Raw genomic sequence first — 13,441 nt, forward strand, 5'->3', positions numbered from 1 at the left:
TTGTGCGGTAGTTTGAGCATTCTTTGGCGTTGCCTTTCTTAGGGATTGGAATGAAAACTGACCTTTTCCAGTCCTGTGGCCACTGCTGAGTTTTCCAAATTTGCTGGCATATTGAGTGCAGCACTGTCACAGCATCATCTTTCAGGATTTGAAATAGCTCAACTGGAATTCCATCACCTCCACTAGCTTTGTTCGTAGTGATGCTTTCTAAGGCCCACTTGACTTCACATTCCAGGATGTCTGGCTCTAGGTGAGTGATCACACCATCGTGATTATCTGGGTCATGAAGATCTTTTTTGTACAGTTCTTCTGTGTATTCTTGCCACCTCTTGTTAATATTTTCTGCTTCTGTTAGGTCCATACCATTTCTGTCCTTTATCGAACCCATCTTTGCATGAAATGTTCCCTTGGTATCTCTAATTTTCTTGAAGAGATCTCTAGTCTTTCCCATTCTGTTGTTTTCCTCTATTTCTTTGCATTGATCGCTGAGGAAGGCTTTCTTATCCCTCCTTGCTATTCTTTGGAACTCTGCATTCAAATGGGTATATCTTTGCTTTTCTCCTTTGCTTTTTGCTTCTCTTCTTCTCACAGCTATTTGTAAGACCTCCTCAAGACAGCCATTTTGCCTTTTTGCATTTCTTTTCCGTGGGGATGGCCTTGATACCTGTCTCCTGTACAATGTCACGAACCTCCGTCCATCAGGCACTCTGTCTATCAGATCTAGTCCCTTAAATCTATTTCTCACTTCCACTGTATAATCATAAGGGATTTGATTTAGGTCATACCTGAATGGTCTAGTGGTTTTCCCTACTTTCTTCAACTGAAACCATAATCACAGAAAACTAGCCAATCTGATCAGACGGACCACAGCCTTGTCTAACTCAGTGAAACTAAGCCTTGCCTTGTGGGGCCACCCAAGACGGACGGGTCACGGTGGAGAGGTCTGACAGAACATGGGCCACTGGAGAAGGGAATGGCAAACCACTTCAGTATTCTTGCCTTGAGAACCCCGTGAACAGTATGAAAAGACACTTTAGGCATTACCTTTTTAGTGTCTTGTCTGACCCATCAAACACGGTAGTTCCTTTGGTTACCATGCATTTTGGGGGGTGCTTCAGAAGTGCATTATAACAGGTAATCTGCCTGTTTTTTTCTGAGTTCATGGGTTTTTTCCCTCAAAACTCCAAAAATTTGCCCCTGATTGAAGCTCTGTTTTACATCGTATTTCCTAGAGCTCATAGAAATCTTGTCTGTATTCTGAAATTTCTGTTGGTAAATACTGTCTCTGTTCTCTATGGGTCAAATAGTCTGTTTTCAACATCAGTTTCAGCCTGATGCTATGATACAAATCTTCAGAAATTTGTATGTTTTTAAGGTTTAATTCATGTATGTAGCTGTGATACTGTCATTCAGATACAATATTTCAAGGGCTGGATTTAGTCCTGTGTGCATTCATCATTCCAACCCAGTTAAATCATTTAAAAGGTCAGGTGAAAAATAGAGAAATTGCAAATTCTTCTAATTATCAAGTCAGTGGTAAGTCCACGTGCTCTAGCAAGATGGCTCTCGGCTGCATTGCTTCTGCTGTGGTTTACATTTCCCTGCCCAGCACCCTGTCCTGCCATCAGAAGTTCAGTGGGAACTCCAGACCTCCGCCTCTGAGACCTCCCATCCCTCCCGACTCCGCAGTCAGGGCCTCCCCACGTACCTGACTGAGAACCATTAGCATGAATGGCGTACACCTCATCCCTGAGGTTTTACCAGTCTTAAAGGAGCTCCTTAAGTTGGATTTTCTGACACCCAGGCACACTCAGAGCTTTTCATTGTGTCCTTTGGGACTGATGGTCATGTGTCAGCAGTCCCTCACTTGAGAAATTTCCTCTGCTTTCACACACCTAGCCCTTCCCCAGGACAGACGCTACTGCCTTTGAGTAACAATGTCTCACACCTCTTGAGTTTAGAGATGGGGTTGGTGTTTCTTAGATTTCAGATCCCTCCCCATTGCAAACACACTCAGCTTTGAATGTCTTTTCATCAGGTATATCCACTCCCTCCTCCCTCTTGTCCTGTAATATCCCCTGGGCTCAGACAACTCCGTTTTAGTCCCTGGCTTGCCCACATTGTCCAATGGTACTTTCTTCTGAATCCTGGTTAAAACACCAGTTAAATCTAACCATTTGTCTACTTGCCCATTCTCATACAGATGAACATGGCTGGGGACAGACACCATTATTTTAGTGCCGCTCCATATCCTGTGAGTCTAGCTCATTTTGTTCCTGGATCTCAGATGTCTTTCATACTTTCTCCCCTTCATGTCAACCTCCAGCACCAAGTGGACCCTCACCCTAAAGATAACCCTGGTTTTTAGTGCACTGAAAATTCGAGTGGTTGTGAGAACTTCACACACCCTCACATCCCCAGCAGCCTGTAGCCAGCCGCATCTCAGTACTGGGGAGCAATCTGCTTCAGGCTGAAGTTAAGGCCACCCACTGTGCACAATATGCCTATTCAAGGACACTGCTCTCAAGTCACAGCTCCTTGTTCTGCATCACTTTGTTCCTTTCCCTTAATCACGCCTAGAAGCCTGAAAAACTGGTATTGTTTTTTTCATCCTCCTCCCCCCAAAGAAGCCCTCTTGGGCCCTCTGTCTCGAGTAGCTAATTTCTCTCTTCCCCTTTAAAGCAAAAGTCTGCTATTGCCTTCAATGCCTTTCCTCCCCATCCTCTCTCAACCCAGTAATCTTGTCAAGATCCTCCATGATTTCTGTGTTGCTTATTGGTTAATTCCTGGCCCTCATCAGCAAACCTGCTGGCATATCTGACCCTGATGTCCCTTCTCCTTGAAACACAGTCTGCCTGGCTTCTGGGATCCCAAACTCTGGTGGTTTCTTGCAGCTGACCCTTCCTTCTCAGTCTCTTGCTGGTTCTTCCTGGTCTCCCTGACTTTAAAGTATTGCAGTGCCTCCAGGCTTAAAAGTAGGATCTCTGAGAACTAAAAAAGGAGTTTGTTTCTACTCCTCCTTCACGTGGTAATCCCATTCAGTTTGCTAACTCATATCTGTGAAAATGCTTCCGATTTACATCTCCAGCCTGGTCTCCTACGGTCAACTGTCTCCAAGTGAGTGATAGAGTGGCTCTCAGATTCTTTGGTCTTGGAACTGTCTTACCCTCTTAAATTGCCGAGGACCCGGAGAGTTTTTATGTGGATTATATTTATTGATAATAGTGCATTAAAAACTATATTTTGAAAACAATGTGGAAACCCACATTCCATTAACTGTTAGAATGATGATGTCATCATGTCATGAAATTATGGGAAATACTTTATGAGAGAATAAGAATGAAAAAGGCAAATAAACTCTTAGTGTTACCAAAATTAGGTTCTGTTGACCCCAACTCTGGTGCTAGCCCAGCCGAGACACTGCCTTGTCAGGGAAGTTCTTTTGCATTAGGGTTCACACAGCTAGAAATGAAATTGACACTGAGATCAGTGCAGCACAAGCTTTATTTAATGGCCAAAGCATTGAGAAAGGAGAACTTGAGTTCACAGATAAATTTTCACCCACTGGCAAGAGAGATTTGATGTTAAAGAATTAAGGACAATGCAGAGAGGGGTGAGGCTGATGGTAGGGAGGCATTTGCATGCTTCTTCTGGGGAAAGGGATGGGGTTTCCCCCAAGTAGGTCTCCACCTTTTTCTGTCCTTTTTTGGTCTGCAACTTCCAGTCATGGCTGCTGTCATGTAGGAGCTGATGTAGTAAAACCATCATAGATGAGACTCTGGGGGTCAGTTGAAGGACACCTTGGTTCCAGCTGGTTCTATCTGTTTTTTGTTTTTCTCTTTGTATCACTTCTTTCTTTTGTCTCTGGATCCTGTGACTTAAAGAGAGATGTTAGTTCCTGTTCAAGAGAGGGGGTGATGGGTTTTGAGCAAGGATCTGTTTCAGCTCTGGTAACAGTGGTAGTAAGATAGTTTTGACCAAAGAACCCTGAGAGAGTCTTAGGGAACCACAGGGGTGGGTCCCCAGACTACACTTTGAGAACCTCTGGTTGAATAATTTAATATACCTGGAACTGAACTGTGATTTCCTTCAGACCTGCTCCAGTTCAGTTAATTGGAATTCCATTTTTCCAGATGGTTCACAACAAAACCATTGGCCTCCTCCTTGAGTCCTCTCATGTCACAATTTGGGTTCCTCAGTAAATTCTATAAGCTCTGCCTTCAAAAAACGAATATCGAAGCTACTGTTCCTATCCTCTGTTTCAACCACCATCTCTGAATTACTAGAGTAGCTTCCTAAACTGGTCTTCGTGCAAGAAAGTGATCAAGTCAAACATTTGCTTAAATCTTGCAAACGACTATCTCAGGGCATGGCATTGTGTTATCTTGCTCTTCATAGACTGCCCCGGTGCCCTCATCCTGCCTGAGGACCTTTGCTGGTGCTCTAAACCCAGACTTCCACATGCTTCTTCAGGTCAGCTAAGATGTCACCAGCAGAGGGACCACCTTCTAAATTTTTAGCATCTCACAAGCCTAGAGACATACCCTTCTTGTTCTCTCCAGCTTTGCTGGTATCAATAGCATATTATTGTTGTGCTTTTTATATTCTGTTCCCCCACTAGAGTGCAATCCCGGAGGGCAGTCATCACTGTCTTGTCCACTGTGGTGTCTCCAGCGTCTTTATCAGTGACTGACATATAGCAGGTTCTCAAATATTTATGGAAAGGACAAATCACTAATATAAACCTTAACTCGGGCTTCTGTGGTGCCTCAGTGGTAAAGAACCCGCCCACCAATACAGGAGACAGGTTCATTCCCTAAGTCCAGAAGATCCCCTGGAGAAGGAAATGGCAGCCCACTCCAGTATTCTTGCCTGGGAAATCCTACAGACAGAGGAGCCTGGCAGGCTACAGTCCATAGGGTCACAAAAGAGTTGGACACGACTTAGTGACTAAACATCTCAACTCAGTCAACCAGTCCCTGTATTTATGCATGTGAATGTCAAAGGACCCCTCTCTACAGTCGTTCTCGGCCCAGGCTGTATATTCTGGTCATCAGAGGGCTTTGAAAACTTCTAATGGCAGTCCCCCATCCCGTTATGTTGGCCTGGGACCTGGACAAAGGGACACTCAGAAATCTTAGCAACAGCTGGAATAAAATTGTACAAGGCAGAAAAGTGAAATCATCCATGTGGGCAACAATGAACCGGACTCCCAAGAAACCTAGATCCTAAGTCCGAGCCTCTGGCCACACCTCAGCACCAGACGTTCTGCCATTCTTCATGGGTACCTAGAAAAGAAAGCCCTGCCCACCCAGTTCATCCTTGCCCATGCTTCCCACCCACCTGCCCTAAGTCGAGCGCAAGGGTTGATTGGGTGTGACTTGAAGGAACCCTTTAGAGGGGGGCCATATGACTGTAGCTGTGGTGTGGCGGGGCTGCCTTACCACCGGCAGGCACGTGGCTCCTGGCCCCAGTGATCAGAGATTGCACCGCCCAGGAAGCAGCCAGGCCATAAAGGGTTGTTGTTCGCCACAAGGCACCTGATAGAGGAGTTTGCATGCTTTCACCCTATTAGAGGCCAACCTCTTCCCATCTGACCTCAGGGGCCTGTGAGTTTGGGGAATGGGGCAGGATATATACCTCTGTTCTGGACAACACAAGAATCTTTGGGCACTCTAATCCTGTTCCCTCTTATCTCATTTATATGCCATTGTTTCAAATCAACTTTATTGTAATTTACATGTAAGTGAGTGCAACTTGATGAGTTTTTGGCTAATTTATACTCTCCAGTATCTGTGCCACCAGCAAGATTTAGAAAACTGTTCCCTCCCACAGAAGATTCCTTCTTGCTTCTTTGCAGTCTTTCCCACCTTGACCCCAAGCAACAATGATCTGCCTTTGACCTACTGTAGAATTTCATGTAAGTGGAATCATATAGTATATACTCCTTTGTATCTGGCTTCTTTTGCTCAGAGTGCTTCAGAAATTAATCCATTTTACTGTCTAACTGATTTGTTATGCAGTATTCCATTGTATGGGTTATATTTCACACTGTCTATTCACCATTGACACATGGATATTTTGGATGTTTCTTATTTGGGGCTATTTTAAATTCTAAAAAAAAAATTCTGTTCAAGCCTCTGTGTGGAAATAGTTTTTACTTATTTTGGGTAAATACATAGGAGTAGAATTGCTGGATTTATATGCCAAGTGTCTCTGATTTTATAATAAGTTGGCAAGTGATTTTACCCTATTTTGTTCTCTCCAGTGCATAAGAATTCCAGTTGCTCCACATCCTCACCAACTTTTGATGATGTCAGCCTTTTCATTCTAGTGGGTGTGTAATGTTATCTCATTTGTATTATTAATTGCATTTCCCTCCTGGCTGATGATATTGAGCATTTTTTTGTGTGCATGTTAGCTATTCTTACAGCTTCTATGAAGTATCTGCTCAAATCATTGGCATATCTCTTTTAAATTGGTTGGCCTTATTGAATTGTAAATTTTCTTTGGGTATTCTGGATAAAAATCTTTTATCATATTCATATGAGCACTATGAATGTTTCCCCTCAGTTTCTAGCTGTCTGTTTTGCTTTCTTAAGTATCAAAGAGAAGATGTCTTTAAATTTGATGAAATCAAATTATCAGGGTTTTTTTTTCCTCTTATAATTTGTGCTTTTTGTGTCTTATACATCTTCCCAACCAAATTTCTGTTGTGTTTTCTTCTAGAAGTTTTATAGTTTTAACTTTTTCATTTAGTTCTGTATTTTATTTTGAGTTAAATTTTTTGTATCATGTAAGATGAGGGTCACTATTCTCCCCTATTAATCCTCCTTCTTTCTGCAGAATTTTCTGGAAGAGACCATATTTTCCCCATTAAATTGCCCTGGCACCTTTGTTGAAATACATTCACGTGCATAAATACAGGGACTGGTTGACTGAGTTGAGATGTTTAGTCACTAAGTCGTGTCCAACTCTTTTGTGACCCTATGGACTGTAGCCTGCCAGGCTCCTCTGTCTGTAGGATTTCCCAGGCAAGAATACTGGAGTGGGCTGCCATTTCCTTCTCCAGGGGATCTTCTGGACTTAGGGAATGAACCTGTCTCCTGTATTGGTGGGCGGGTTCTTTACCACTGAGGCACCACAGAAGCCCGAGTTAAGGTTTATATTAGTGATTTGTCCTTTCAATAAATATTTGAGAACCTGCTATATGTCAGTCACTGATAAAGACGCTGGAGACACCACAGTGGACAAGACAGTGATGACTGCCCTCCGGGATTGCACTCTAGTGGGGGAACAGAATATAAAAAGCACAACAATAATATGCTATTGATACCAGCAAAGCTGGAAAGGGTATTGTTCATCTTTTTCAAAATGGTTTTGACTATCCTTGGTCATTTGCATTTCTGTATAACTTTTTAATCAGTGTATCAGTTTCTAGAATAAGCCTGCTGGAGCCTTGACCAGTATTTCACAGAATCAGTAGATATACTTGGAGAGAAATTGGCAGTTTAACAATACTGAATCTTCCAAACCATAAACATATTATATATCTGTGTTTAGGAGTGTTTTCACAGTCTCTAGGCAACGTTTTACAGTTTTAGGATACAAGACTTATTTGTGTGCTGTGCTATCTTCAGTCATGTCTGACTCTTTGCCATTCTATGGACCGGGGCCCACCAGGCTCCTCTGTCCAGGGGATTCTCCAGGCTAGAATACTGGAGTGGGTTGCCATGCCCTCCTCCAGGAGATCTTTCCAACCCAGGGATTGAACCCATGTCTCTCATGTCTCCTGCATTGGCAGGCAGGTTCTTTACCACTAGCATCACTGGGAAGCCAAGTCTTTTGTGTATTTTGTTAAATTTGTCCCTAAAAATTTCATGTTGTGGTGCTACACAACTAATTATATTTATTTTATTTCACATATCTGTATTTTAATTTCTGTCTAATTGGTCCCTGTTGGGGAAATTTATAGGAAATATGCAGCTTATTGTTGTTCAGTTGCTAAGTTGTGTCCAATTCTTTGCAACACCATGGACTGCAGCATGCCAGGCTTCCCTGTCCACTATCTCCTGGCGTTTGCTCAAGGTCATGTCCATTGAGTCGGTGATGCTAACCATCTCATCCTCTGTTGCCCTCTTCTAAAAATACAGTTGATTTTTGTATGTTGACCTTGTACCCTGTCACCTTGACAGATTAACTTTATTAGTATTAATGGCCTTTTGTAGATCTCTTAACATTTTCTGCATGAACAATCATGTCATCTGCAAATAAAGACTGTTTTATCTCTTTCTTTTAAAAGCGTATAACTTTCTTTTCCTTTTCTTTCCTTACTGTTCTGGCTAGAAGCTCCAATGCAGTGTTGAATACAAGTAGTCAAACAGACACCCTTGTGTTGTTTTTGACAGAAAGGGGGAGTGGTCAGTCTTTCATCATTACATATGTTGGCCGTTAACTTGATCAAGCTAAGGTAAATTCCTTTCTTTCCCTAGTTTCCTGAACGGGTGTTGATCTCTTCCAGTGCTTTCCTCACACCTATTGAAATGACTAAGTAGCTTTTCTCTTTTGTTCTGTTAATACAGTGAAGCACATAGATTTTTCTTCAGCATGTGCAGCCAACCTTCATTCCTGTGATGAACCACAGTTTAAGTATATCATCTTTTTATATATTGTTGGATTCAATCTGCTACTATTTTGTTAAGGATTTTTAAAAATCTATATTCATGATGCTATTGGTCTGTAGTTTTATTACAGTGTCTTTGTCTAATTTTGGTAACAGGATAATGCTGGCCTTGTGAGTGTGGGCATTTTTCTTTCTTTTCTCTTCTCTGGAAGAAGTTGTATACAGTTTGCCTTGTGTATTCCTTAAGTGGTAGTATTCATCAAAGCTGAGTCCAGCTCAGGATCACTTTACATTTTCATATTTTAGGAAATTTGTAAATGTGTTCAAAAGATTTAATCCTGGCTCTACTTTTACTTTTTTTTTTTTTAAGAAATTGTTATTGATTTCTTTTTATTGTGGTAAAATATTTATAACAAAGTTTACCATTTCAACCATTTTTAAGTGTATAGTTGCATTAAAGACATTCACACTGTTGTGTAGACTTTAATTTCTTATACTCGTATTTCTCAGACTGGAAAATTTTTTAAGACATTCCATTTAATCTAGCATTTTAGCTTGTTAAACATTAGATCGCCAGAAACTTCATACCCTTTGACCAACATCTTGCCATTTCCCCCACTCTCAGCCCCTGACAGCCACCATCCTACCCTCTGCTTCTAAGTGCTTCACTGTTTTAGGTTCCACATGTAGGCGAGATCATTCACTATTTCTCTGTCATCAACTAGTCCAACATAACCTTTTCTGTTAATGCAGTAGGTGAAAACATAATTTGATGTGAATGGCATTATGATAACAGTTGTAATTTTACATATTCATACATATCATAAAGTTATGAATTTGAATTATATTTTCATCTTGCATGTTGTTAGTGAGAATAAACCCTATTATTTGGAGGATTTTAAAATAAGGTTTTTAGAAAAATGCTTTGAAAAGTAGTATTTTATTGTATGTAGTTGGTGTAGCTCTTTATTCAGATCCTTTGAATTCTAGCGTTGCCAAAGGGAGATGTTATGAATATGGTTTGAACTCACTCTCCACATCTTTGCTGCTCGTGAGTATTTCACGAGAAATACTGCCTCAGCACTAATTATATTTTGTTTGCCACTGAGTGAACTGTCACCAATAATTCGAGGATGACAGCATGTTGTAAATGACTCCCCAAACATAGGTCAGAATTCCTTTAGGAAAAAAGTAGTGCCCAAAAGGTAATGTTATAGAGTTTTTCTTGTACATACAGGAGAAAAGAATTCAGTTACGCTGCTGTGATTTTAAAAAGTGTTTAAAACAAACATACAGAATAACTGGCATTGTATAAAATAACAAATTTTATTTTTATAAAATATTTTACACGAACTGTACACATGCACACGCCCACGCAGAACTTAACCACACGTAGAGTAATCTCCTTTTAATAAAGCTACCACATACTATTATGTTACAATTTACAGTATCATTTTTGAAGACACAATGGGGAAAGCTTTGTCATCCATTTATAAACCTTCCATCAATTACAAAAGAAAGGCAGTCTGAAAAGTATGTATAAAGAGTAAAAACAATTTACAAGTGGACAAGAATTACAAAATAGTAACCGTCAAATACATCTGCCAGCAACTTTGTAAATCTTTTTTTGTTCAGGTGCCAATGGTGAAGATTGGTATGGGATAATTTTGAAGAGACTTGAATTTAGGATGTTTCTGGTGTGGCTTATGCATCATGTGGCTTGCTTTACGTGTGTGCTGTTCACTGTTGGCTGTGTATGGCATTTTGACAAATAATGAAAGTAACGTAAATCCATATGCCACAAAATGTAACACTGAAAGCAATGACTATTACCAGGTGTCTGGCAGGTTGGAGAAGTGGTACTTTACCAAAGCTACTTCCTCTCCGCTTTTTTGAATGATGTGAATAAGTAAACATTTTCTGTGTGTGGCCTGGCTTGCTTTAAAAGCTGAAAAGCCAGGATCTTAAATTGCACAGCCTGCACAACTTGGTTTCAAACCACTGTGTCTGTGAGGATGAGAGCACTGAATGCACGACACATACAAAGTGTACACTGTAGTTTTTATTAGACAGTACAAATCACTGTGCATTTATAAGGCAGGACATCAAGGCGAGTAAACTAGGAATTTCAAGACCAGAGTTAAAGTGAGAGTTATGCATTATGAGGCAAGCATTTTGAAAAGGGAGAGAGGTTGAAATCATTCCTTTAAGGGCAGATGACAAATGCACAAAGACTGGAATCCCAGGTAGGGAGTGAGCCACAAAGAGCTACTGGCCCCCTGCATGTTCTCGAGACAGCCCAGCTGCCGCCAGAGCCTGGGCACTAATAAGAGCGATGGGCCGAGGCGGGTGGGAGCACCAGCAGCTCTTTGTCCTGGCGCTGGGCTTAAAGTGGATGGTAGTGCAAAGAGCATTTCTCTACTGGTGTCAGGGGAGAAGATTGTTTTTTTAGGAAGTACTTGAGTCATGAAAGCCCTAGTTTGGAATTAAAGAAAATTACATAGATTTGGAGGTTGTCCGGAAGCACATGAATCATTTCACTGCACCCAGCTTTTTCAGCAGTTTCTTGCCTTTGGAAAGCAGCCCCTTTTTCTTTTTCGAGGACATGTCCCTGCCTCTCCCAGGACTACCAGTACCCTTAGGTGACGGAGGCGACCCCGAATGGAGATGCACTGTGGGGGATGGCGCTCTCCTTGCTGTACCTGAACCCTCAGCAGGAACCTAGTAGGTACATTGGTACAGTTCATTGAGTGCGCGAGCGCCAACAACATCCATCCGCTCACTCCGTAACATCAGAAGCCCCGCGCTGCCCCGTTTCCCACCAGGAAAGGTAAGGGTGGATCATGCCTTCTTCCAAGGGTTAGAGTATGCCATGAGAGGCTCACACCCCTCCCAGGGCATATCTCTGACAGGGGGGTGGGTCTAGCCATCAATGTTGGGTTTTCAGTTTCTTTGTCTCCGGGGAGGGGGTGGCCATTGCTTTGACAAAACAAAGCTAGGTAGTAATTTACTTTGTAAACTAAGACCAAGAGCAGGAAAAAAAAAAAGTTATTTTGAATTATGTTGAGAGTAGTATTGGCCAAGTACCCATCTTAAACACAAAAGTAATCTTAAACACAAAAGTTCTTAAAGAAAAAAGTTCTTAAAGTTTTGTTGTATATGAAAACTACTTGGGTATATAAAACCCTGACATTGCTGAGTGCATTCCTGGGTTGGTTAGTATACTGTAGAAACATTGGAGATGGCACACCGGTTGAAAGAAAAGAAAAAAAAACTAAAATGAACCTTAATTACAATCAAAGAAAGCTTAAAGGCCCTTATTGTATGCTTTTGTTATTTCCAAGATATTAAAGATGTCTTTTTGTCAATATAGAGCACATGGTAGGACTTTTGTACACTTTAGTGCTTAATGCTGCTTTACAAGAGCAGAACTATATGGGAGGCATGACAACTGGCCTCACTCATGTTTCTGGTCCTGGGCATGCCTGCATTCCTCTTATTCCCTTACCTCACCAGAGCAAACCTCTCTCTAATATGAGTGTTCATTATTCAACAGGCAAATGATATGAGCCAAGGGGCTTCAAGCTTACTTGGATTTAAAATCAAGGTCTAATTCTAATGGAAAACACCTAGTAAAGCATCCCAAAGTACACCTGAAGATACCATCTATTCCATCTAATGCAATCGTTTGAGCTGCATGTTTCATTAAACTTAGTATTGCATTGGTATACCAACAGAGCAGTCTTCCACCAAACGCCTTTGTGTTCAGGACACTCACTTGTGCTTTGAGGAGAAGCACCAGCTCTCCTGTAAGGTAGAGGGGTGGTCACTTAAGAAAAAGCTGTCTGCTGCTCAAGCCAGCATGGGAAGTGTTCAGTGCCAACTCTAGATCACCTCTTGTTCACTATTCATCTGCTCGATCTCGAGTTGCATTTTTTTTTTTAAGTAAAATTTCCATAGTAAACATTTATTAGGTTGTGCTTTTTCCAAGAGTGGCTAACAATGCAATATGCAGCTTTAATTATGAGTAGACATTGGAACACTCTGTGTAAACGAACAATTAGCCTGTTAAGAAATATGTTCCCAATGTTGGCCTTTCAAATATTCTTAATGTAAATCGTAGGAAATAATTATTAAAGATGATTTATTTCACTGCAAATTCAGTTGCTTTACAACTGAGACCAAGTAATACTTTAGGTCCAATGGATTTTTGAGACATATTTCTTTTTTTTTTTTTTTAACCCCACAGTGAAGCCTTAAGTCTACCACATTGGTCCAGTTAAGGTAGCTTAAGTTGGTATCTTTATAGGTATCTTCAGTTGCTCACTTACGTGAAGGCTACATTGCCTGATTAAGGTGTGAAATGAACACTCTTCTTCTGTTTCCAAGCAGATGAGCAAAGAAATAAAAATATATATATATAAAAATATAATATATAAAAACTCGCAGTGATGAAATAAAATAAAAATGAGACACTAAACATGAATGTAATCTAATAGTCATATATGGTTGAGAAGTTCTCTGACCTTTGTTCAGAGGATCTGTTAAAGTCCTAACAGGGCAAACAATCATTATTGCCCACTGAATCTATGGACTAGCCATCCCCTCCTCACTCTTGAACAAACTGGAATGTGCACCTAGGATGTAGGATGGGAAGTTCCTTTGTGAGTAAAGCAGGCTGATTAGATTGAAAGGGTCGTTTTTTTGTGGAACAAATAAACATGGTTAAAATTTTTAGGCACAGTCCCCATGGAAGGGCAGAGAAAAAACTCAGGGTCTATGCTCGGCCTAAGATATAAAAGGAGCAATGCAGAGGCT

General features: G+C 41.1%; 1 protein-coding gene across 11 annotated transcripts in view; it reads right to left on the reverse strand.

Annotated features, from left to right (window-relative positions):
- Positions 1-9,924: 9,924 nt before the first annotated feature.
- Positions 9,925-13,441, reverse strand: part of RIMBP2 (RIMS binding protein 2) — a 299,129-nt gene continuing 295,612 nt past the window's right edge. For 7 of the 11 annotated variants that reach the window (XM_043902113.1, XM_043902114.1, XM_043902110.1 and 4 more), the window contains one exon: positions 9,925-11,344. In XM_043902113.1, coding sequence (XP_043758048.1) covers positions 11,156-11,344 — 189 coding nt within the window. In that variant the 3' untranslated portion in view covers positions 9,925-11,155. Of the gene's footprint in view, positions 13,002-13,441 lie in introns of all 11 variants that reach the window. The other 4 variants (XM_043902111.1, XM_043902118.1, XM_043902112.1 and 1 more) reach the window with 2 other exon arrangements.

This window comes from Cervus elaphus, chromosome 5 (genome assembly GCF_910594005.1).
Source record: "Cervus elaphus chromosome 5, mCerEla1.1, whole genome shotgun sequence".
In the NCBI taxonomy this organism is placed as follows: domain Eukaryota; kingdom Metazoa; phylum Chordata; class Mammalia; order Artiodactyla; family Cervidae; genus Cervus; species Cervus elaphus.